Genomic DNA, 27,414 nt, shown 5'->3' with positions numbered 1-27,414 from the left:
CCACAGTCTGAGCAGTAATACGGTTTCTCTCCAGTGTGAATGCGCTGGTGTTTTTTGAGGGTACCCTTCTCTCTAAAGCTCCGTCCACACTCTGAGCAAGGATAGGGCTTCTCTCCTGTGTGAATGCGCTGGTGTATCTTCAGATTGCCTTTATCCCTGAAGCTCCTTCCACACTCAGGGCAGTCAAACGGCTTCTCTCCAGTGTGAACGCGCTGGTGTTTTTGGAGATGATTATGCAGAGTGAAACTCTTACCGCACTCCAAGCAGTGGTGAGTTCTCTCTTTGACTGTAATCCTCTGTGTTTCTCTGACAAAACTGTCAAGGTAGGGAGGAACAGAAGACGTCTGCTGAGGACTGGAGCTTTCAGTGGAAGCTATATCCTCACATTTAATCTCTCCTGATTCCAGCAGGGTGTTCATGGTGGCAACTCTTCGTGTGTTTCTGGAGATTTAACCTGTACAGGAAGGTGGATGCTAGGAGCAGAAGATGGCTTGCAGCATGACGTCGTTCATCTCTGGAGGAGAAAGAGAAACAGAAAAAAGATATTTAAAACTCAATGGGAACGACAACAGTATGTTAACATGGTTGGGGACTGTGCCTTGCATAGACAAAGCTCAGATAGTTACACACACACACACACACACACATACATCATCTAAACTGCTTGTCCCTTTGGGTCGCCAGGGAGGGGGTGGGGGGGGTATTAGCTGGAGCCTATCCCAGCTGTCATTGGGCAGAAGGCAGGACACACCCTGGACAAGTCGCCAGACCATGGCAGGGCAGACAGATAGACATATACATCCACACACACATCCACAATCACTCACTTATTCACACCTATGGCCAATCTAACATGTCCAACTGGCCTGACTGCATGTCTTTGGACTGTGGGAGGAAACCAGAGAACCTGGAGGAAACCCAGGCAGACGCTGGGAGAACAAGCAAACCCCACACAGAAAGGCCCGGTTTGCCCGGCCAGGAACCGAACCCAGGCCCTTCTTGCTGTGAGGCCACACTGCTACCCACTGTGTCGCCCTCAGTTAGTTTCAGATAAATTTAAACGTTAATTATAAAACAGCAATTGTGAATCTAATGCAATCTAATGCATGATCACGGAACTGTATCGTTTTGAACATTTCTGCTGTAGGCCTTTACGGAAACGGCTGAAAGTTATCTAGCTCACGATAAAAAATAAAATAAAATAAAATAAAGTGAGCTCTTGAACACCTCAATCTCTGAGAAACTATATACAAAAACAATATATTCGGTTTTTGACTGGTAGTAACTTTTAAATGAATTATTAATAGCTATTAAGTTCACTCTATACATCAGCATTCACCCATGCTGCTATATGATGTATATAAAAATAAAAAGGGAGTAGGTCAGACATTTGAAACTTAACTATGTAGATTTTGTAGGATGTTTTGTAACGTTGGTTGTGCTTTGGACCCCTTAAAGAGCATTTAAAGAGAGCTCAGTCAAAACACAGGACACACCATATTTTAATATGTTTTTTCTCCTCACTCAGTAAAGCTAGTTCTTTCAATTTGAACATAGACATCTTACACAGTGCAGCGGAAAACAAGAATAAATAAGGCTGGAGATGACGGTGTTAAAGCCCAAAGACACAGCACATAACAATAAGCCAATTCAACTAACCAGTGCTTCTTGATTTAATATGTTAGACCATGAAAACACATGAAAATGTGCTGGATTTCGGAGCGGAGCAGGGACCAGGACTGGGAGCCTGTGTTCTAGACAACTGCTGCACTTCTTTAGCAAAAGACAGAAATCTTGTACCACCAAGTGTGCACATATAATGTTCACAGCAGCACATCCATGGTCGCTTTTTGTCTGTTTGCATACACTCACCAGCCACTTTATTAGGTAAAGGTGATGAATGACATGCAGAGAGCTGGGACCAAAGTAACAAAGGCTACTATCAGTAACACACTACACCGAGAGAGACTCAAATCCAGCAGTGCCAGGCATGTCTCCCTGCTTAAGCCAGTACATGTCCAGGCCCGTCTGAAGTTTGCCAGAGAGCATATGGATGATCCAGAAGAGGATTGGGAGAATATCGTGTGTTTAGATGAAACCAATATAGAACTTTTTGGTAAAAACTCAACTTGTCATGTTTGGAAGAAGAAGAATGCTGAGTTGCATCCCAAGAACACCATACCTACTGTGAAGCATGGGGGTGGAAACATCAGGCTTTGGGGCTGTTTTTCTGCAAAGGGGACAGGACGACTGATCCGTGTTAAGGGAAGAATGAACGGGGCCATGTATCGTGACATTTTAAGCCAAAACCTCCTTCCATCAGCGAGAGTATTGAAGATGAAACGTGGCTGGGTCTTCCAGCATAACAATGATCCCAAGCACACCGCTCAGGCAACGAAGGAGTGGCTCTGTAAAGGGCATTTCAAGGTCCTGGAGTGGCCTAGCCAGTGTCCAGACCTCAACCCCATAGAAAATTTGTGGAGGGAGTTGAAAGTTCATGTTGCCCAGCGACAGCCCCAAAACATCACTGCTCTAGAGGAGATCTGCAGGAGGAATGGGCCAAAATACCAGCTACAGTGTGTGCAAACCTGGTGAAGACTTACAGGAAACATCTGACTTCTGTCATTGCCAACAAAGGTTATGTTACAAAGTATTAAGTTGAGTAGAGATACCCAAGGTAAGTAAACAAGAAAAGTTTATTTATATAGTACTTTTTACAACAAGTGATTTCACCAAGAAGCTTTACAGATAAATCAGCATTACAGAAGGAAAATCCAGGTCTGAGCACCCAGCATTGCCAGTGGCAACAGTGACAAGGAAAAACTCCCTAAGAGCAGGAGGAAGAAACCTTGAAAGGGACCAAGACTCAGAAGGGGAACCCATCCTCCTCTGGTCGACACCGGATAGCAAACAGCGTTAGTATAAAGTATTATAGTATTAAAGTACAAAGCGGGAAAAACAGGTGGTGCAGTGGTTCATTTGATTAGTTTATGATTAGCAGCGGCAGCATCTGAGGTGAGGATTGCACAGCATTGTACAGCAAGAAGCTCAATGGTGGGCAAGCTGGTCCAGAAGGCTGGCAAGCAGTGACACCTGATCAAGACAGAAGAGGCAACAGCATCAGACACACAGGGTGGGCAGCTGATCAAATCGGCAAAGAAAGGAAAGAAAAACACAGAGTCATTTCTGTAATGAGTGTACTGGGGGTCCTGACCACTGAAGAACAGGGTGAAACAGGGCTAACAAAGTATACAGAGAAACAGATGGACTACAGTCTGTAACTGTAGAACTACAAAGTGCAGCTATATAGTAAGTGGAGCTGATAAAATGGACAATGAGCTTAGAAACAAGGAGGTGGTCTGATCAGTGTATCTTATAATATACACATATATATGCCACTTGCAGTACTGCAGAGAAACACCAGTCTTTCAGTTCATTAATGTGCTATGTGAATTCTTCCAGCTCGATGGCCATCTCCCACTCCTGACGCCAATGTAGAGTTGGTGTAGAAGAAAATGCAGAAAACATTGCACGCATGGGTGAACACTCTTTTATTTTGAACAGGCACTTCAACAGCAGCAAGAAATGCCTAGCTCAGAAATGCCCCAACATGAAACACATGGAGGAGGGTAAGGAAGTAGGTACTTGTAACACACTGTAACCAACAGTCCTCGGTTACAATTAGTACAACTAAACCTACCAGCAAGAGCAACCAGAGCAGTCACAAATAGCCCCCCTACAGGCTCCCCATAGCAGCATAACCCCTAACAAATGCCACAGTATATTGTAGAGTCCCACTATTCAGCTGTGGACATGCGGGAGACACCACTAGTACTGCAGTGCAGTGATGAGAGAGACTTGTTGTGGCTTAAATGCTGTATATGTACTTGTTGGGCTATTCTGTGCTGGGTTATGGGGTGGTTTGTACAGTGTTAGTGTGGTTATTGAAGGCCTGCCAGCTTTTTAGCTATCCAGTAGTGCAGTTTCTCAGGCATCAGGCAATAATATGCATATTTGTTACCATTTAACGTAATAACTTTCTGTGAGGGAGCTTTTAGAGGCATTAAACGCTTCAGACTGGTTCCTATCACCACCACAGTAAACAATTCTTACTCTAAAATTTAGAAAGTTGGTGGAATTCCCCTTTAAGCAAGCAGAAGGATGGTAGAATTTTGAATAACAGAAGAACAGAAAAGTAGAATTTTGCTGCCCCGCAGTCTCACAACAAGTGTGCATACTTGATGAAGGCTTTAGGGCTTTGAACTCTTCAGACGTCTGGTTCCTATCACTAACACTGTGAACAATTCTGATTGTAAAATGTAGAAAAGTTGGTGGAATTCCCCTTTAAGCAGAAGAGTGGTAAACTTTTGCATAATAGAAGAACAGACTGGCAGAATTTTGTTGCCCTGCAAACTCACGAGTGTGCATACTTGATGCTCGCACACTCACTTTGAAGCACACTTACAAGCACGAGCCGAGCACTGCAGAGCACAAGCACGCCTTCGTGAAGACACGCCCCCTCATTTGCATAACGTTACTATGGTAACCAGCGCTGCGTGATCCAGCGGGATGGTATGGTCACCAGCGGAGCTTCTTTAACTTGCCTGAAGAATTTGCTGGCAACTTAGCCAGGTTTATTCGACCAGAACAAATTCAAGCAGAGTCAATTCAACAAACGCTGGCTAATATCGTAAAAGGAGGATTTGTCCCTAGCTAGCCGTCCGTTGCAGTAGAGAGTAAGTTAGAGGTGCCTGAGATTTAACGTTCCTAAAGCGCTAACTAGCTAAGGCTAATACAAACAGGTTAAATTCTGAAAGGTGGACGAGAAACAATGCAAGCTGGTTTAAACATTAGCTAGTGGGCTATGGTCTCATACGAAACCACGTTTGAAGAAAGACTTTCTGCTGCTTGTCTGGTAAGTAATGTTAGCTGTGTAACTATAACTGCAACGACAGTGAACCTCGATAGGTTTGTTTACAACTTGTTTACAGCCACTTTTACAGGATATTAAAATTCCGCCGACTTTTTTTAATCGTCTCTATAATTCAGTGGTTGAAATCTGAACAAGTCACTGAGATGACTTGATGTGAAACGATCCACTGGCAGAGAAACTTTAAGATTAGGAATCAGGAGCACGGATGTCTAAAATGCAGATAAAGCCATTTTATTTACTATCCACAACCACCGGTGAACCTACACGTCTCCTTTGAGTTTTCATGTAATGATGAGGATGGTGAAATAGTGGTCAGTCTGAAAAATAAAAAGTTTTCTTCCAGGACTATTTTGCGCTAAAACACCCTGAATGCATTTAAATACGTTTTAGACCAAAAGTTCATCCCAAAAAGTTGGAAAACAGTGTCTCAGGCATCAGGCAGCGTATTCATGACCATTTCATGTAATGGCTTTTTTTGTGAGGGAGCTTTTAATAGCATTAAACTCCTCAGACGTCTGGTTCCTATCACCACCACTGTGAACAATCCTGTCTCTGTTTCTCTAGAATAAAGAATTTCACACCAAACCACTCAGAATGACTTTCTTGACATTTTAACCCTTAAATTACGCAAATATTTTGAAAATTTAGTGTAATTCCCCTTTAATAATATGTAGCCAATTTAAGAGTCAGAAAGTTATTTAGGACTTACAGACTTGATGCTGCCCACTTAGAATTTTGTTTCCTGGTTGGAAACATGTTGTAAAGTGTGATAAATCATTCCTTTCTGTTAATGTCATGCCTAGAATGCCAACATGTTTCTCAGCTATGTGATTAAAGGCCAAACAAGAAGCCATTTAGGAGCCATTTGTCAATTGATCACTGCTATTAAATTAATTAGGTCTTTTTTTGGGCTTGAAGTGCCTTTTTAATTCCTTTTCCTTCATATTAAAGTTGAGCTCCACCAGTGTTTAAACATTTCTGCATTATTTACTGGTTAAACTAGAAGCAAAGTCATTCAGAGTGGTTTGGTGTGAAGTGCTCCATTCTAGAGAAACTTTCAGAGTAAGAATTGTTCGCAGTGGTGGTGATAGGAACCAGACGTCTGAAGTGTTTAATACCTCTAAAAGGTCCCTCGCAGATGGCTATTATATGAAATGCTTATGAATATGCTGTCTGATGTCCGAGACATTGTTTTACAATAGTTTTGTGATAAGGTGTGGGCCTAAAATGTCTTGTTAATCTATTGGAGGAGGGATACATGTCGGGCCTGTAAGGCAAAATAGGCCCCAAGGAAACATATAGGTACACTGGTGGTTTTGGATAGTAAATGAAATTGGCTATATTTGTTTTGTTAGACATTGCGACCCCTGGTTCCTATCACCCCCACACCAAACCACTCTGAATGACTTTGTTGACTATGACTTTGTTTCTAAGCTACACAATGTTTGCATTCACTGTAAGATATCGTAAATCAGATCCAGGCCCATTTGGTGCCTTGGAGTAACACAAGAGGCCAGACAAGAAGCCGTTTAGGAGCCATTTGTCATTTGATCACTGCTGTTAAGTTGTTTTGGTCTTTGTTGGGCTTGAAGTGCCTTTTTAATCCTTTAAATAAATAAGGCCTACATGATGCATCATAATCAGCAATCAGTGGTGGGTAGTAAATGCTGGATTTGCGCTCTTCTATTTTCAAATGATTATACTTCTATTTCCATTTGGTTGCTGATTGTGTGTTTGTGTTTAATTTCAGTTATTTCTTCCTGTTCTGGTGGTTCAGCTCCTGTTCTGCTTTACTGTTGCTCACAGCTTCTGAGTTTGGAGCCTTTGCATTTTATTACAGACCAAAATGATCCCAACAATAGGAGAATAGAGCCAAACAAACTCCAGTTTGTTCTAAACAGTATACCGCCACAGTAAAACCACCTTCTTGTATCTACACTCATTTTCCATTTTATCAGCTCCACTTACTATTTAATTGCACTTTGTAGTTCTACAATTACAGACTGTAGTAAATCTGTTTATACTTTGTTAGCCCCCTTTTACCCTCTTCTTCAGTGGTCAGGACCCTCACAGAGCAGGTGCTATTTGGGAGGGGGATCATTTTCAGCACGGCAGTGACACTGACGTGGTGGGGGCATTAGTGTGTGTTGTGCTGGTACGAGTGGATCCAGCAGTGCTGCTGGAGTTTTGAAACACTGTGTCCACTCACTGTCCACTCTGTTAGACCTTGTTGGTCCACCTTGTAGATGCAAAGTCAGAGACGATAGCTCATCGGTTGCTGCACGGTTTGTGTTGATCATCCTCTAGTCTTTCATCAGTGGTCACAGGACGCTGCCCACAGGACACTGTTGGCTGGATATTTTTGTTTGGTGGACGATTCTCAGTCCAGCAGTGACGCTGAGGTGTTTAAAAACTCCAGCAGCACTGCTGTGTCTGATCCACTCATACATGTGCAACGCAGCACCACCATGTCAGTGTCACTGCAGTGCTGAGAATGATCCACCACCCAAATAATACCTGCTCTGTGGTGGTCCTGTGGGGGTCCTGATCATTAAAAAACACAGTAAAAGGGGGCTAAAAAGTATGTAGTGAAACAGATGAACTACAGTGTGTAATTGTAGAACTGCAGAGTGCACCTATATGATGAGTCAAGCTGATAGATTGCACAAGAGATGGCTTTAAAGCTATGGCTGGTCAGCGTAGATGCTAGATGTACTAAGCAGGAACAGTAAATAGTTTCATTTTTTTTTAAAATTATTTCATTTAGGTTTAAAATTCTCCATTTTAATAGTAATTATAATATTAACCCCCTAAATTCTAGGCTTATTATACAGCAATTGCTCTTAAGACTTATTACTTAGTAACTACTGAATTATTTGGTAACCAATTCAAAACTAAAATGCAAGTCCTGCAATAGGAATTGAAGTGTGAGTCTACGTATGGGATTTAATGGATTGAAGCAGAACTCCACTGATTTCGCAAAATTACTTAATCATTCAACTGCTCGGATGTAAAGAAAATCATTCAAATGGTTTGGTGTGAAATGCGCCTTTCTAGAGAAATTTACAGTCAAAATTGTTCACCATTGTAGTACTAGGAACCAGACGTCCGTATATGTCTACACTACAAATATCACTATTATATGGCCATGTGTTTTCACCCTATCCCCATATAAATTCCTCCAAGAAAACACGGCATAATTGAGATTCCACGATAAATATTATTTTCAGTTCAAGTAAGCAGTAGACAGTCGCACTGGTAAATACTTTTTGTATTGTTCGTCACCGATTGGGTGAAAACAGCTGCAGTACCGTTTTGCTTTCCGAAGTTCCAGTTTTGCCTGGCGCATTGCTCTCAGATGAGAATGCAGTTTTCACAGGAAACACGAAAGTAATCCTGAATTAATATTTTTTATTAAAAATATGTTTTAGGCCAAAACTTTATCACAAAACTATCACAAAACAATGTCTCAGGTATCAAGCAATGCATTTATAAGCGTTTTGAATAATAACTTCACGGGATATAGTTTTTAGACTCAGATGTTTGGTTCCTAGTACTATAATGGTGAGAAATTTTGGCTTGATTAAGTTCTCTAGAAAGGCACATTTCACACCGAACCACTCTGAATGATTTTGTTCACATCCAAATCATTGAATGATTAATCAATGGAGTTCCCCTTTAAAGAGACACTCTGGCTAAAAAGAGAAATGCAATCGTCACTACATCTATTGTTCACGTACTTAAACACATCCTACCGTGGTGCCACAGTAGTCTCTAGTCTCTAGAGTGAGATTTTACGGTTTAAAGACAAGGAAAATACCCTTCTGATGATGTATGTCGAAGGTGGGTGGACGTTTTGTAAAACTACAGTTGCTTTGGGGTGGATATTTGGTGACAGGCTGTTTTCTTTGTATTAGCTGGTGAGGGCAGATAGCTAACATTACTGTGAGGAAGCAAAATATCTTGTTGCAGTTGTATAGCTGTAGTGCCCGCCTTCAAAGTATTGTTATAATGGAGAAAATGGTTTACTCAAATGAATGAGTCATGAGGAGGATAACCAACTTAAAGCTAAAATTAGCTGGTTCTGTAGAAACCTTACCTTAATTTAGCTACTTTTTTCTCTGGCTGACAGGATAAAAACTGTTCTTTGGCATTCATTTGTCTTCAAAATAAAGGTAGGATCGCTATTTACGGTTCAGTGACCGAAACAAGAGTTAACGATTGATGATCGTCAGTGTGTTGGCCTGTAGATAAGAGGCTAGTCTAGCAGTCAGAATTGGTTGACACCACAAGGATTCCCTGTTGTTATGTGATGTGTTTGCTTTGGATCGTAGAGAACGTTGATGAATGACACATGAAAACTATATAAGATTGTACATTTCATCCCACTAATGAGGCTGAGATATATAGTGCTTCACTATATAATTCTGCATTACAGAACAAACATCATGATGGTATGTTTTGATCTGTTCACACAGTGGCTGTGGAGCTCAGGCTGCGAGAGTTGAGATCAGAAAAAGCAGGATGGTGAAACATGGAGCTCGTCACAGCTCCTCGTCTCACTCCTCCAAACATGCCTCACACATCTCCAGCTTCAAAGAGCTCTCCCTGTTGGAGCGAGACAGGGAGCCTCCATCACCTCCAGTCCTGAGGCCCGACCTCCCTTCCGTCCAGCCACAGTCTGAACCGTCTGACCTGGGGGATGGTCCAAGCCGCCTCCCTGACCACGTCTACCTCCACGCAGCTGCCATCTTCCAGAACACACACCAGGAAAAGGCTGTAGCCCATCGGCTCATCAGCTATGGGAAGTCAGGGGTCACTGTGCCGGAGGTCAAGGACGAGGTGTTGCAGCGGTTGGCCTACAAGCTGGCCTTCAACACGCTCAAGTGTAAGTGGGAGGAAGTGTAGAGAGGCATTGATTTATCAGCCTTCTCCATGAGGTTACACCTTCAGTAAGGCGGTGTTTAAGCGATAGTTTGGCAAAAAAACTATTTTAAAAATCTGGGTTTTTTTTTTCAATCAACCAAGACTTGATTGTTGTCTGAAGGTTGTTTGCGTGTTTATTTCCTTTTGCACATTTAGTTGAAGCTAATAGAAGTTATGGATGTTTATTTATGCCTGTTAATGTTGTGGAAAGTGCATGCCTAAATCATTAAGTACTCAAGCTGTCAAGTTGTTAAGCAATCTCGAATATTAGTAGCCAACTTGAAACCTTCCGCTTGACCGCCTGTGTGAGGTTACTTAACTACTTGATGCGGTTTAAGTGTGTCATTTTTAGGCATGCAGTTTGCATGATGCTAATAAAGCTCCTATTTCTTGTTAACTACTTTAACCTCATAGCTGAAGTGCAAACTGTAACTGGCTTCATTTGAGGGAGGGAGAGAACTGCATGAGTTTCTTTTTTTGCGTCTTGCTTTGACCCTCTGGGACCCACGAACGCACCAAATTCAGATGTTTCTATCTTTAAGATAATACAGTGCAGAAATACAGTTTAAAGATTTCCTGAATCTGTAGACCCTTTTTGTACCTGATTGTACCTGACTCAAATCCAGACTCATGAGGCTTTGAAGAGGGTTTGAGGTACACGTGAGATACACATCTGCCATCTGTTGCCTCACAGCAAGAAGGCCCTGGGTTCGGTTCCCCGGCCGGGCAACCAGGGTCCTTACTGTATGGAGTTTGCATATTCTCCCCGTGTTTGTGTGGGTTTCCTCCAGGTACTCTGGTTTTCTCCCACAGTCCACAGTCCAAAGACATGCAGTTATACATGCTGAAATTGGCCCTAGGTGTGAGTGAGTGTTTGGATGTATATGTCTGTCTGTCTGCCCTGTGATGGACTGGCAACCTCTCTAAGGTGTATCCTTAGAGGCTTCAGCCAGTAATGGAATTTTATTTCTGATATGTGGAATTGGATTGTATGACCCTTTGTTACGGCATAATTTAGAGTAAATAAATTGTTGAGATGTAAACAGGGTCATTCAGAGTGGTTTGTTTTGAAGAGGTTCATTTTGATGAAACTTATCAACTCTTCACAGTGTTGGTGGGAACCAGGGCTTGTGATGTCTACAGTGCAAATGTGGCAATTTTGTTTATTTTCCAAAATAACCAGTGAACCTACATTTTGCCTTACAAAGATGTACATGTACTATGATGGTGTTTTAGGGCCACTGTTAATAAAAATAAAAACAGTAGACAAGAATAAAGTTGTGATATTTCGAGAAAAAAATTTCTAGGATAGTTTTCTAGGATAAAGTGGGCTCACGTTAAGGTGCTGTACAGGCACCAGATTTCCACTCACTCCTGTCTGCTTGTGGATCGTTCATTTTGATTACCATTCTCACTGTCTGTGAAACTGCATGCCCTCTTTAAGTGGCATGGATATGTAGCCACCAATAGCCATGTAGACGACCCTGCCTGCGATTCTCCTTCAACAAAACAGACAGTTTTCTCCGAGTCCGTCTGGCTCTTTATTCTAGATAAACACAGTTTCCTTCACAGCTGTTTCTTAGACTAATAACAGGCTGGTGCTGATGTGTCAGGAGAGACAGGGAGACTGAGTATTTCCTTAGGGGTGATATCGATATGAAACTCCTCCAACTCCACCAACTCCTCACCGCCCCTCATTTAACATGAGGAGGAGCTTCCTTTCTTGAAGTAGTACGACTTTTTTACTTTAAATATTATGACTTTTTTCTTTAAATAGTACAACTTTTTTCTCAAAATAGTATGAATTTATTCTTGAAATATTACGGCTTTATTCTCCAAGTCGACTATTTTCATTTTTATTAACAGTGGCCCTTAAACACCATCATAATCTACCCCTCCACTATGAATGGATCTTAAAAATATGTTTTAAGGCAAAGTCTTCTCAAAACTATCATTAACCAAAGGCTCAGACCTCAGATAGCATTTTCATAATCATTTCATATAATATCTTCATGTGATGTAGCTTTTATAGGCAATAAACTAGACGTCTGGGTCCTGTCGCCACCACTGTGAACAATTCTGACTTGTTTATTCGTGGAGCATTTCACATCAAACCACTCAGAATTTTAAACTTTGTTTATTTTATCTACATAATAATTCACATTTTTTGCATCAATCATTGAACTCCCTCCTTAGTTATTCAGATATGTTAAAAAAGTGGTTGAATTCCCTTTCAAAGGTGACACTATTCCATACAGTATGCCTGAAAGTGAGAGAAAAACAAAGTGAGAGACTGCGCAATTGTTTAATATCTTTTGTAAAGGTCACAGAAAACCCTACCCTGGCCCTCGGGTATTTACAGAGGGAACAAAGGTCAGTCTAGACTGGAACAAGCGGTCAGATAAGCAGCGGCATATGGGTGGGACTGTTTGTGAGCAGGACAGATTGCAGTGAGAGTGTCATTGGCAGGCTGAATTGAGTTTTGATAGGTTGATTGAGGTGAGGAAGGAAAAGGCTGCCATGCCTAGGAGGGATCCCACTACCCACAATGCAGCAAATCAATTGGGCCAATCATCTGCTGTCTGAGCAGCCCGGGGGGAGTCGAACGTTCTCTAACCACGGAGAAGTGGTAACCACGGAGATAAGAGAGATTAGTGGAGGATGTTTCGGCGAGGCAGATAGATGGGGGCATTGATCTCTTCGTCTCGGCTCAGGGGAAGGCATTCGCTCAGCCAGCAAGCCCTCAACGTCTCAGCGTGGATTTACACTAAGCCTACGTTTCCCAGAATGCCTTTCTGCAGCCATTCTTGGCAGACTCACCTGACTCATCCAAATGAATTGCTGTAGTTGGAGCTTGATGCTGTGTTATTAAAGGAATAGCTTGGTAAAAAATGCACACAGTTTTCTGCAGCATATTTGGTTGGTAAGCCAAGATGTTTTAATTTCTATTTTGCTTCTTTGTTTTAGAGCTGACTCTACAAGGCTAATGTTGCTATCAAACAACAGAAGTCTGTAGTTAACCCAAATCTTTTATTAATACAATCATGGCAAATAAAATGGGCCAAGCCCAAAATAGCAAAACATTAAGCTTTAAGTGGTTTTAACAACAAATCAGTAGTCAATAAATTAGCAAGAATTAAATAAAGAGAGCAAGTACCTTAGTATGAGATAACCTTTGCCGGTAACACTTTCTATGAATGTCATGTTTGTAAGCATCTATAAACACTTTCATAACATGCTATAATGCATTCATAAGGCGACATAACCACGGCTATAAATATTGCTAAAAATGCATTACACGTTATAGCCATGCGTGTTATGAACTATAAATTGTTAATGCATTATAAGTGCTGTTCATAACAAATTATAAGAGCTCACAAGTCGTATTTATCCACTCTAAGTAAAGTGAAGCATACTGTACTAAAGCCTCCTCCAGTGTTAAGAGTGAGGCGTCAAGTTGAAGTATGTACTGAAACACTAAAACACACAATGAAGCACATTACAGGCTTCAAATGTTAGATTTTAAAGTAGTGCTGCCATCAGTTTTACCCAATGTCGGAAAGTCAATGTACACCACTGTTAATGTACACCACCGTTAGCCTGGCACTAACTGTACTGTGTGTAGGGATGTTACAGAGTGAAGGTTTCTAGCACTTGACATTAGAACCAGTGAGGGAACAGATTACGATGACATCACTCTACTATCTGGCCTCTCCCTCATTTGCTGTGATGTAATGTAACATTTAAAGTGAGAGCACTGGCTAAGTAAAGAACATTTTAGCAGTAAGTCAAGGCTGGGCATCTGAGGATCTGAATATTCAGGACTGAAGCTGCAGGGCTTCAGAATACTGGAAATCCCAAGGCATAAATAAACTTTGTATTTGTCTTTATACTCTCCAAGCTGGGACTGACAGTATAACATGTTGTTAATACTACTTATAATACATTATATTAACATATCATAATGTATAACAAACATGGCTATAAAGTATAATGCAGTGTAATTCCTTTTTATAAAGATTTATAACCATGTTTATAATGCCTTATGAATGCTTACAAATGTGACATTCATGTCTTCATTAAATGTCTCCTTTAAAGGTCTTTTTGACCTTTAAGGGTCAATTTGATGACAGTCTTTTGCAGAAAGTAGAATAAATATTGATATCGAATATTTTTTATAGGGGTTAGTCTGGGGTCAGATTCACAAAAGCTTTCTTAAGAAAAAGCTTACCTTAAATGCAGCAAGATACATTTTTCATTTTTGTCAACTGTTATTTCCGTTATGTAATCCACTCAGAGGAACACAATTATGGAAATACATCAAACCAAGCTTTTAAAAAAATAGCAAAGAACTACTGGTGATGGTGGAAGAAACCGCCAATAGGAAAATACAATACTTGTGGGGTGATGGTGGAAAGCAAGAAGCGAGGATGGGCAGAAGCGGCAGATCCAGTGTCCGAGTTTGATATATTTAGATGCGCACCTTGTCAACTCTCACAGCCTAAGACAAGGGTGAGTCTGTCATGAGGTTAAGATCACAATTAAGAAAATAATGTGTTCAATACCACTTGCTCTTAGATATATTCTTAAGAAAATTGTTAAAAAAAGAATTCTTAAGAGGTTATTTGAAGATTAGCAGCTCGTTAAGAAAGAACACACATTTACCATGATTTTCTTTCTTAAGACACTTTTGTGAATCCGGCCCCTGGACTCTGAATAGCCCAAAACCATTAGTAAAGACCATTAGTAATTTGGGCTTGGCCTGTTTTTTTTGCATGGAAGTGGACATATTCAAAACTTCACTCAATCTGTATCCAGGTCATACAGACACAAGTTACATATTGTGATGTGTAGAAATGAGCCCAACTTCACCGTGAAGGTGAATACAACAGGCAGTCATTTTAGACAATAAGAATTGTGCCGAATGGACGCCAGATGAATGCTACAGATTACAGTTTGCAATTCTTTTCTAAATAATTGTTCATTTGGAAGTTTCAAGCTAAAGATACATGTTCATAAATAGAAACAGCAGCAACAGAGATTGTAATCTAGCATCCATATCGCTGTCGGAACAAAACCTTGTATCTCCCTTTTTGTAGATTTTCAATTTTTGACATAATTTGAAAATGCATGTTGGCCTTGATCTTGTTTGTAAAGTTCATGAAGAATGGACCAAAGTAAATGACCAAAAATGACTTGGAAAAAAGTCTGGTTCCATTGATTTACATTGAAAGTAATGTATGTTTTTCTTTCTCCTGTAAAGTTACCAATTTGGAGATACAAGGTTTTGTTTCGACAGCAGCGATATGTTTTTGTACTGTACATGAACATGAATATTCTGCTGGGGAGTCATCAAATCTTACTGTGTCCTAAACCAGATCAAGTATGTCCAACCGGAACCCCTTAGCCAGGCCCACTGAAGTTTTACCACAAACTTCTATAACCTAAGAAGAGCTCAGCCAGTTTGCATTGAAGTCCCTGTAGTTACTGAGTAAAAAGCTTTAGTATGCACTAAGCCTGGGATGTTAAGAGGTTAAGGAAGACCTAGATGCAGTTTAAGTGGGTTTATGAGACGGAAATGTATTTACAGAAAAGATGTTGACTTGTTTATTTGCCTCATTAAGCCTTGCTAAATAATAGAAGAAAACTGCCTCTAGGGTAGTCAAACCATTCCGTTGCTGTCCAACCATTCCTTTAACCCAAATGTAGCTAATCAGCCGATCAATTTTGTTGTCTGAATATTGCTTCTTTAGTTCTGCACTGGAGCTAAGAAGTAATGGAAGCTTGTATCCCACCATACAGCATGTCTAAACTGGACAAACACACCCATTACTGGACATGGTTTGAGTGGAGTGCAGTTTGCATGCTGACCATAGCTCCAGTGCAAAACTGACAAATGGCTGATTGAGTGCTTTTCGGGTAACAACATAACTATATTTGTGTATATTTCATTTGTATTCCTTTAAGATTAACTATAAGGAATGAGCTTAAGCCTGATTTCAAGTCACTTGGAATGGGGAAAGGGAATGTGCAGAGGCACAGATGGTGTAAACATGCCCCGTGTGTAACACGCTATTCGTCACCCACACTGTTAGAAATAAAGGTGCAGGTGCATGATTCATTCATCAAGGTATAAACAGTGTAAACGTTCCCTCACAGTTACAACAGTGGTTTTAAGGTCCAATTGTGTACCTTAAATAAGTTTATCCTAGTGGAAAAGTAGATATTTGTATCTTTTTATAAAATAATGTTTTAAACAATTTAATAAAAAGCCTGGAGACGAGACGGTGCGTGTGGAGTCAGTACAACTTAGAAAATGTCATTTCGGTGGATTATGGTACAGTTATGGTCCCTGACTAAAGGTGCAGAGATGTACCCCTGAGGGTCCCACCCCAGTGACAGTGTCGTACCTTTTTTTCTGAGAGTGCATTGTGGCACACGGGATGTTAATTAAAAGTATAATAAGAAGCTTGGTCTCATTGCTGTGGTGCAGCTAAGTCATTTAATGATTCTCCTATCATGGTAGGATTAGCAGCTAATTAAGAGAGCAGCAATTACACAAGGCAAGATATTGTTGATATAATGAAACACTGATACTTGCATATTTAAAGCAGATTTTTGCATCAGCAGTAACCTTCAAGAATAGGAACGTGTGCAGCTCAGACAGCAGCTGTGTGCCTGTGCATAACCGCATTGTGCAGAATCTTGAGCAGAGCTGGACAATGTGGCAAAAATGTAATATCAAGATGCTTCAAGAAGCTATGATGATATACAGTATGTCAAAATACCTTTTCTAACATGAGTTGGAACGGACAAAATAGTGCTGCATATACAATCAAAAACTATTAATCCAACCATTTTTCTTAATCATTTCACACAAATTGAATTAATCAGTCATCCAGTTGGGAGTGTTTTAAGTACTGATGATATCCACAATGCCCAGAAATGCATATTGTGATGTCATTTATAACAATAATAATTAATATGATCATATTGCCCAGCCCTACTTTATCACCCACTATAAATCAACATGTGACCGCTTGGTGACAGGGTCACTTTCTAATTTTCAGTTATTGAAATGTTGTGAGATGATTAGAAGAACATAGGTTCAGTTCCTTTTCTCCTCAGTCTGTTAGATGGATCTCTTCAATTCCACCACCAGCGCAACTAATTACTTAATGGAGTATTATTTTTAATTAGCTATTGATTAGGTGTAGCATGCTTTGGACAGTAACATAGTGAGGAGAGGGTTGGAAATGATTATGTTGAGACACTGCCAGAAAGAAAAATCACAATTTATTATGTTAATGTATACTAATTGGAATTGTTATGGTGATATTTTTTTCGGCTGTAGAGCTGTAAATCTCTGACACTGCAATGAATTGATTCAATTCATCAAAGGGAAAGTGGGAGCTTTAGGAACCACAGTAATGGGAAATGTATTTAGATACTTATGCTTTTGTTATTTAATATATATTCAGTGCTTATGTCCATTTTGGTTTAAAAACACATATAATGTCTTTTAGTTTTGTGCTCATAAATATGAACAACAAAGTATGTATTTGTAAGCATAAACAAATATATGTTTAAAAAAAGAAATTCTCTTTTCATTAAGCCCCTTCATTAAGTACTGCTCCTCTGTACCCCACTTTGTAGTTCCACAGACTGTAGCCCATTTGTTTCTTCAATGGTCAGGACCCCACAGGACCACCACAGAGCAGGTGTTATTTCTCAGCACTGCAGGGATACTGATGTGGTGGTGGAGTGTTAGTGTGTGATGCGCTGGTATGAGTGGATCAGACACGGTAGTTTCTTTTGTCTGTTTAGGGCTGGAGATGTTGAACGTTTGAAAATTTGCCATTACAGTTATATATGATGTTGCTCTCATCCTGTCCTAGAAGCACAAGTTCATTGAGGAGCGGCTCTCAGTTTCATCTTCTGGAATAACTTCCATTGTTTGGATGAGTGAATCCGAGCTCTGCATAAAATTAGGGGCATCAGGAGAGGAGAAACTGAATGTAGCTCCGATCGTGATAACAGCAGGCTACAGAAGAATCGATGGTTGCCCAAGCAGCCATTTAAACGCTTGTTAGCATTAGCTAGCTAGCAAACGCAGCTAGTTACAGAAACGCTAGTTACTTCAAACTTGTGTTGACAAGGCTCAGGAAACTGACAAGATGAAAAATGACCAACCTTCCTTAAATTCAGTGATGGGCGTTTTGCTTTTAACTGCCTGGTAATCCATCATTTTTAAGTTTTTGTCTGTTGATTTGGTGAAAGCAGTGGTTTTAAAATGTGTCATTCCACATGACCACATGAAGTGTTATTAAACTTTGGCTTGGCAGTTTCATGAAACTAGTTCTGCAAAATCGAGACGCTTGAAACTGTTTCGACTGAGTTTCAAATCAGTTGCAGGAAACTTTACATCATGCAACTCAAGTGCAATTTAGTTTCATGTAGGTTTCAAGCAACAAAGATTGCATGAAAGTTTCTCTGCGTTAAGCCAGCCTGAACGTGCAATTCTTAGAGGTCTGTAGATGTAACAAAAGATGAAGCTCGTGACTACTAATGTATGTACATAGTGTATGAATACTTCAGTCTTCAAGTGGCTCTGTTAAACCCGGTTAAAACCAATTCTGTCCTTTGAAAAATCAATGCATTTGAATCAAGACCTTCACAATACACAGTACAGCCATGCTTTTTTACCCGTCACTCTTACACCACTGTGCTTGTGTGTATGTGTGGAGCTGAAGATAAGCATGGCTGGATTGGTATTGATTTCGGCATGTTGCTTTCGGAATCTTGTTCAACACTGAACACATTTAAATGAGCAGACACACCTGGGATAGCAGTCTAATCACCTCTATATCTGCAACAAGGCAGAACCATGCTCCAAAATCAATACAGCTCAGGTCAAGCACACATACACACTCTTTTCTGGGCATCTGCTGCACACACGAATTAACATGCACCACACACTGCCACTTAAAGTGTGTGTGCCCTGATACACGTATGCTCGTCACACCCACATATGGCCCTCACACGTTGCAGCAGGGGGAATGACAATGATGTAAAATGGAAGCGAGGCAGATTGCTTTCAATAATGCCTGAGAGGCAAATCAGGCGTGGTGAAAAAGGCAGTGAGCTGTAATATTGATCACATGATTATCACTTTCATCTGTCATCCTCTGCGTGCGTAAAGAGGACAAAGTGGGCTGTGGTCAGGCAGGCAGGAGGACTGCATGACGTCTTCATAATACACTTGCTGTTATACTGCTGCAAGTCTTGGTTTGATATCGTACTAATATACACTCATTGTCCATTGTATCAGCTCCACTTACTATATAGGTGCACTTTGTAGTTCTACAGTTACAGACTGTAGTCCATCTGTTTCTCTGATACTTTGTTAGCCCCCTTTTACCGTGTTCTTCAGCGGTCAGGACCCCCATGGACCCTCACAGAGCAGGCAATATTTGGGTGGTGGATCATTCTCAGCACTACAGTAACACTGACATGGTGATGCTGTGTTAGTGTGTGTTGCGCTGGTCTGAGTGGATCAGACAGCAGTGCTGCTGGAGTTTGTAAACACTTTAGTGTCACTGCTGGACTGAGAGTAGTCCACCAACCAAAAATACACAGCCAACAGTGTCCTGTGGGCAGCGTCCTGTGACCACTGACGAAGGACTAGAGGATGACCGACGCAAACTGTGCAGCAGCAGATGAGCTGTCATCTCTGACTTTACACCTACAAGGTGGACTGACAAGGTAGGAGTATCTAATAAAGTGGACAGTGAATGGACAGTGTTTAAAAACTCCAACAGCATTGCTGTGTCTGACCCACTCGTACCAGCACATTAACACACCACCACCACATCAGTGTTACTGAGGTGCTGAGAATGATCCACCACCCAAATAGTGCCTGCTCTGTGAGGGTCCATGGGGGTCCTGACCACTGAAGAACAGGGTAAAAGGGGGCTAAGAAAGTATCAGAGAAACAGATGGACTACAGTCTGTAACTGTAGAACTACAAAGTGCACCTATACAGTAAGTGGAGCTGATTAAATGGACAATGAGCGTAGAAACAAGGAGGTGGTCATAATGTTATGCCTGATTAGTGTATTAACCCTAACCATAAAAATTGGGTCAAACGGAATAATATGGTACTAAGCTTATCCTTAGCTTTTAACTTTGTGTTTATAGTAACTAATCAGAATATGAAAATTAACATTACCATAACATGTAGCCTTTTCTGCTGTTCAGCATATTTTTGCATAATGCTACCAGGCTTTATGAAAACTCCACCTGTCTAAATCTTTGAAATTCTATTAAGAAATGCTAGCATGTCAATATGCTCTGGCTTGAGTCAAGAACAACGCCGATTGAGGATGAGCCGTGCTGTGGAAAAACACACTCTGAGCGCATTGACATAGCTGGCACCCAAAAGATGGCTCTTGTTAGCCTCATTAGCTGCAGGCGTTTGTGCATATTAGTTTTCCACCCATTCAGGGGATCCATTTGGATCCACTTGTCCCAGACATGTTGCCGTTTTGTGATTTCTTGGCCACCACTTTAGTTACTGTGCTTGGGTCAGGTGAAGGACTCCTGTCCACATCAGCACTGCTACTGTAATCTGAAAGATCTTTGTTTCGACAGTGCGTTTAACTACATCTCTAGCAAACCTCAGCTTACGTGAGGAGTCCCTAAAGTATCGTTGTGGAAAGAAAGAAATGCAGTGACATTGTATTTTTGCATTCTCTCACAAGCTTTTTGCGTTACTTTGCAGTGATTTTGCATTCCTTTGTAAAAATTTTCCAGTCCCTTGAATAAATCTGTAGCATCTATAGCAATGAATGCAAATTATTTGCAAGGCAATGCTATGGTATTAACAGGGAACACAATGTCATTAGCTTTTTTTTTTTTTTTTTTTTTTAAACCATGGCCCCTGAGGTGTTCCGTCTGTGTTTGTGCCTTCGCTCGAGTAACCATCTGACTATTTATTTATTTATTTATTTTTATGGACTAAAACCTCTGACTAAAATGTATTTTTTACATTTTGTCTAAGTTTTACAGAGCCCTCTGGTGGAGTATAGAGTTCAGACTTTTGTTTTTGGAGTTCAGACAGGTCATGAGAATGAGTAACATTAGAAAAGTAAATCTGCTTATATTTAATCTTAATTTACTATTAAGTGTTTTAAACTTTCATGATGTGAGAGAGTGACCGTGGCTGCTTGTTCCAACTCCTCGCCAATATAGTGTCTCGCTTTCATACGGCTACATTACGTCTTGTTCGGAGGGAGCTGGACCTCTTACATGCACTGTCCAGCATTGTCTGCCCAAGATGTCCTTTGGTGCTCTCGTGCTAATGGGAAATACCGTTGGCTTTGTCAAGAAAGCCATCAATCAAACTTAAAAAGCGACCATAAGTGTTTAAATGAGAGTGTTACAGTAGCGCACAAGCAGCTGGGCTTCAGCCTGGAACTACAGATGGTATCATCCAAGAGGCTGCCCAGGTGCTAGTGCAGTCTCTTGTCATCTCAAGGCTTGACTAGTGCAACTCGCTCTTGGCTGGTCTTCCCATGCAGATCATCAAGCCTCTGCAACTCATCCAGAATGCGGCAGCACGGCTCGTCTTCAATCTCCCCAAGTTCAGCCACGTCACCCCACTGCTGCGCTCCCTTCACTGGCTTCCTGTAGCTGCACGCATCAGATTTAAAACCCTAATGCTTGCCCACAAAGCCAAAACTGGACCAGCCTCAACCTGCTTGATGGCAATGGTGAAATCTCAAACTGTACCATGAGCCCTTCAAGCTTTGAGTACAGCTCAGCTTGACCCGCCATCCTTCAAGGCGTGGGGAAGACAAGCATCGAGGCTCTTCTCTGTACTGGCACCCAGGTGGTGGAATGAACTCCCACTGGCTGTCCGAACAGCAGAGTCTCTTGCTGTCTTCAAACACAGACTGAAGACCGTCTCTTTACACAGCACTTAAATGAGCACTGAATTAAGTATTTGTTTGCAATATATTGTGCTGCACTTATATATCATATTTTATTGTATTGCACTGTGTATTGTAGTTTATTGTATTGTATTGTATTGTATTGCATTGCATGGCAGAGTTCTGTGTTCAACTCTGTTCCTTTATCTCTGCGTATCTACAGTGACTTTTGTTTCTAGCAGTATCTGAGCTCAGGACTGTCTTTCTCTCTACCCTATTGGTAACTAGCAAAGACACTTTCTCTAGTAGACAAAGCACTTCTTGTAAGTCGCTCTGGATAAGAGCGTCTGCTAAATGCTGTAAATGTAAATGTAAAAAAAGTTCACACTAGGAAAATGCATTTTAAAAAATGCATTAAAATGTGTTAAAACATTTGTGGCATAAATCATTTATTGAATTAACACATTACCATCTATGACACCACTAACTCCAATATGAATAAAAACAGAAAGCCGTGATTTGTAAATCCACTTTGACCTGTATTTAAACAGAAACAGTACAAAAGCAAGATTTATTATTTATCTTTATTTTTATCCTATCAAGATTTCAAGATTTTGTTATTTGTAAATATACACGTATTATGAAACTGATGACTAGGGGCACTGTTAAATGTTTAGAAAACATTTCTAATCATTCTTGTGTGTAAAAACACCTGGAGCCTCCAGGAAAGGCCTAGAAAGAACATTCATTAACGAGCATTTGCAGAGATTTTTGGGATTTCACCCAAATACAAAAAAAAAATCAAAAGACTGAAAGAATTCGGAGGATGCCAACCACAAACTGAATGCCCATGACCTTCAATCCCTCAGAAGGCACTGCATTTAAAATCAGCATGCTTTTGTAATGCATATCAACTCATGGGCTTGGCAAACCATTGACAAACCATTGTCAATAAATACTGTTCATTGCTGGATCTCCAAATTCAACAGAAGACAGTACTATGCACAGTGGATAGCATAGGTCAACAGTGTCCAGAAACACTTTCAACTTCACAGTATTGTTCATTGTGTTCTCTGGGCCAAAGAAGTAAAGAACCATCCAGATTGTTGCCAGCATAAAGTTCAAAAGCCACGTTCTGTTGTATAATAATAAAAGTTTAATTTATATAGTACCATTCACAACCCTAGAAATGGGGGGCAAAAGGACCTAACACTTTGAAGAAGTGGATTAGTGAGCATTGAAGAGGAATGGTGAACTTTAAAAAAGGGGAGGGTAGAGCTGTCAAGAAGAGATTGAGGTAGAGAATTCCAAAGTTTGGAAGCAGTAGCACTGAAAGGCCTGGGACAGCAAGAGGTCCAGTGCCAGAAGATTTGAGGATCTATGGAGATGTATAAGTGTCAGTGGCATGTGTAACTTGCACATCTGTGAAAGTAACACTGAAAGATGACAATGGCAAGAAACATTCTGCATGTGCTACAACAACATGGCTGCATAATCACAGACCCAACAAAGACCTTGTATGGTTGTGCAGCTGAAGACTATAAATGGAAAATTCCCCCTTCAAAACTGATTGATGTCTTCAGCCCCTGAGCATTTATTAAGTGTTTTTAAAATGAAAGGTGATGTAAGATAATGAGAAACATGTCTCAAACCTTTTGGAACGTGTTGCAGACATCATATTTGGAATGAGCAAATCAAAAAGAAAAAAGAAAACAAACAAGGTTAACATCACATATTGTGTTTCTTCACTTTTAATTTTTTAATTGTTTATTAATTAATTGTTTTCATTTTAACACAGGTCAAACAGAATTTTCTAATAGCTGCCTAAAACTGACCTAAACTGCCCCATCATCCCCCTAACCCCATCACAAATAAATACATAGATATTTATATATGTGTATATGCACTTGAAATGATAAAATAATCATCTTTCCATTTCACAAATTTGTACATGAAGCAGTGCTTTTATTGGGTTAGGACAAGTATTTCAAGCTCTACCTCCGACTCTCGCACTCATTTGAAGCTGTGATTGGTCAGGATGCTGAAAAACACTGTGATTGATTTGAGGCTCATTTGCATATTGTGACCTTCTGTGACATTAGATTTGCAAAGGCCAGTATCATTATAACAGTTAACCCTTTTTCATTGTAGCTATATAATGTGTTTACTACCTGTTTTGGTGCTAAATCTGCTTTTTTGCTTTTGTTGTTGTTGTACATGGTTTTTTTTATATCTAGAAATATATCACTTCTTTCTTTCACTTTCATTGCTTGGGAATTCACTAATACTAAAATATGACTGGCACTGTAACAGCATTGTAGTTGTGAGGAGCAGCCGTGATTTAGCTAAGCTACTAAAGCTTGTTAGGTTCACTGTAGGATAGTTACGACACTTGTCACTTACACTTGGTCACCGACCACCGGTCACGCCATACAAACAGGGAACGTATAACTTCACGTTTCAGCCATTGCTAAAGTATATTTGGCGAGCCTTTTTTTACTCTTTCCCCTCCCTCTCTAATCATGTTGAAAAAGTCGGGTGTGCTCCCTCTCCTGGTGACAGCAGAGTAGTGTCACTTTACTTGCAGTAGAAAACGCCACCAGGGCTGTCGCTGGAACATGGAAGTGTGAGAATGGTCAATTATATGAACCTTACTTATCTTAGCTCTATTAAGGAAAAATATCACGATAATTATCATTATTGTTTTATCACCCAGCCGTAGTCTCATCTCTCCCACTTTCACCCCTCATTGCTTACTAGTAGTGCAACATTTCACAACAGAGAGCCAACAGTGTCATAGCTAAGCTAATAACAGATTACTGGGGAAAAATATTATATTTGAATATAGTAATATATAGTAAGTCAAAATATCCACGTCAATGTCCATTACACCACTGGAATGGCCACTAGGGGGTCTGCAGAAAGAGGTTACTGAACGATCTTGTGCGCCTCTAATAGGCAGGCAGCTAGGGTGAGTGTGTACGTGTGAGGGTAAAATTAAACTGGTGATGTGGAGAGATGCAGTCAGCAGCTCCTGAATGAGAAACCTAGATAGAAATATCACCAAAGACTCTCCGAGACTCTTGCTCTCTCACTCTCTCCCTTTCTCTCTCTTCATTTCTCTTTCTGTCACTTCATCACTCACTTTCTCGCTTTCATTACCAACTCTAGCCATGCCTGCCTTTTCTACATCAGCCACCCTCACTTTTGCCATCTATCTCTCTCCCAGTCTGTCTCCCCTTTCTCTGACTTCTTCATCCTCCATGTCCTTGATCTCTGACGAGATAGAAGCGTTTATAGTCTCAGTCTGTATCCTGCTCTGTGGAGAACGTTTGGTTTTCAGGGCATGTATTGCTCCCTTGTCTAACATTACGGGGAAATTACATTACATGCAAATGAGCATAGGTGTGAATAAAAAGGGCGCCGATTCGATTGGCCGAGTGACCTTGCCAGCTGGCCAATTACCTCCCATGGGTGCCGTAGCTTTCTTTTCATGCTTATTGGCTGGGAGGTTTCTGATTAGCTGGATTATTAACGATTCATGCGCCGTTTTCCATTCTGACTTTATGCTTTTCTGACCAGTCATTGCCGGTGATCTCCAGGCCTCCTCGTGGCTATGCTTGGATCACTGCTTTAGTGAAAAAGAGAAAGGAAAAAGCAGAAGCTTTATAGCCATCTTGCCCTTGAGCAGAACAGTGGCCTTCAAAACAGGGTGTTGTTGCACTATAGCGAGTCACCCCATAATACCCCACTTCAGACTGAATCATTTTTACTACAGGTTTGGGGCTGGATTCACACAAGTGTCTTAAATGTGTCTACATACTCATAATTTTTGCTCTTCTAAAAATGTTTTAAGAAATTTCTTCATTACTTTCTTAACAATTATAAAATCAAAATGTTTTCTTGATAAAAAGAACTCTTGCCACAGTCTGGCATTTGTCTTAGGCTGTGTTTACATAGCTGGTAGAAGTGGCTCAAATCCAATCTTTTTTCAGTATGTGACACAGATTTGTCTGTGTGGCTGTGTGAACAGCAAAAAACACATTGAATCTGATTTGAGACGCTTTCATATGTGGTACTGAAATCCGATCCGTATCTGACCTGCGGCAATGCGACTCTGATCAGCCAGATCAGAATTCATGTGACTTTTCTGTCAGTCCAACTCGACATTCATCATAATTCCGCACTGCTGAGGCTCATAAACATCTAGGGTGATGTTTCTGTACCAAAAAAATTAGAAGAGACTCATCACAGGGGACCAAGGCTGCAGTTTAAAGAATCCGAGAAGTGGCCGTGGCTGAATAACGTGCCCTTTTTACGGCGAACTCGAACAAATTCTGGGTGATGAACCCAGCTATCAACCACTTGAGCTTCATAATCGCTTCTGTGATGCTGGCGAAGATGAAAATGAAAACTCCGGGAGCAACTGGCTTTCACTGGCCGTCATGGTCTACCTCTGGATGAGCCGCGTGAAGCATTGTTCTTTTGCACATGCGGGTCAGTTAAGGAGCTGATCTGTTCAGACTGATGTCACATACAGATCACATTTAAAAGATAATGTGAACAGCCAAACAAAAAAATTTGGTGGGAAAATCAGATTTGGGCTACTTTTACCTGCTGTGTAAACATAGCCTTAGAAATTGATAGAGTAAACCTTTAAAGCTGTAACTTCCAATGAGTTCCGCAAAATTTTGCATGTAAAGACATTCACCAATATCTTTTTCTTAAACGTGCTCAGAAGAAAAAGTCTATGCCAGATTCATGACGTGGTCTTAAACTACAAAACTGTTCGCACCTTTGTGCTCTTGAGTGTGTGTGTAGATTCTGTTCTTGCCTAAGAACAAATGTGAAATAAGGATATACTGATCAGCAACTTTGTGAAAATGCTTAAGTGGATTTCAAGAAGAAATGTTTTAAAAATTAGGTTTTGAGAAGAAACTTCTTAAAAATGGTTGGCGAAGAAGGACTGAACTTCTGAGCATTTGTCTTGCCCTGTGTTTTTGCCTCTTGTCACCAAAATTTGCTGGTCGCTCATCACCTGTGGCTGTTTATGAACTCCAGCTGGCTGTTGGTTGCCTTGGTTTTACTTACACCAACACCTAATCAGATGTGTTCCTGCCAGCACACTGGCTGTGTTTACATGCAAAGATTTTTGCCACGCATGCGCAGAACGTTCTTTCACCTTCTGATTGGAATGTAATCTGATTCAGGCGTTTGCATGGCTATTATTCTTCTATTTAACAGATTATTTAGAGGTTTACCCACCTCGTTCAATCGGATAGAAATTGTATTCTGAATACCAGTGAAATGACCAGTTTCCTCCATGGACATGTGAATGTCAGTGAAAACTTGTGTAATATTTCAGTTGTCAAATTTATCGAATATTAGTGAACATTTGTTGCAACCCTACAGACCACTAAGAAACACTACAAATGTTTTTTGGAGTTATTTGGAGAATGAGTATTTGAGTACTCGTTTGGAAACATCAATGAATACTCAAAGTCTGTAAAAAGTGGTTTGGGCCAACTCTAAGCTGGTTTATTTGAAATTCTCATGCTATTTTCTGTCCTGTTTTCTGATCATCGTGGGTGATCTTGGACCTCTTTAAAGGGCTCCGCTTGG

General features: G+C 40.6%; 1 protein-coding gene across 3 annotated transcripts in view; it reads left to right on the top strand.

Moving 5' to 3' along the window:
* The first annotated feature begins 4,573 nt into the window (after positions 1-4,573).
* The window catches only part of LOC108434521 (putative methyltransferase NSUN7), a 77,374-nt gene continuing 54,533 nt past the window's right edge, over positions 4,574-27,414 (top strand). Inside the window, exons 1-2 of one of the 3 annotated variants that reach the window (XM_017709720.2) lie at positions 4,574-4,915; positions 9,412-9,821. In XM_017709720.2, coding sequence (XP_017565209.2) covers positions 9,458-9,821 — 364 coding nt within the window. In that variant the 5' untranslated portion in view covers positions 4,574-4,915; positions 9,412-9,457. Of the gene's footprint in view, positions 4,916-9,411; positions 9,822-27,414 lie in introns of those variants that run through there. The other 2 variants (XM_037544720.1, XM_037544721.1) reach the window with 2 other exon arrangements.

This window comes from Pygocentrus nattereri, chromosome 14 (genome assembly GCF_015220715.1).
Source record: "Pygocentrus nattereri isolate fPygNat1 chromosome 14, fPygNat1.pri, whole genome shotgun sequence".
Lineage (NCBI taxonomy): Eukaryota > Metazoa > Chordata > Actinopteri > Characiformes > Serrasalmidae > Pygocentrus > Pygocentrus nattereri.
This window is presented reverse-complemented; position numbering and strand designations above follow the sequence as displayed.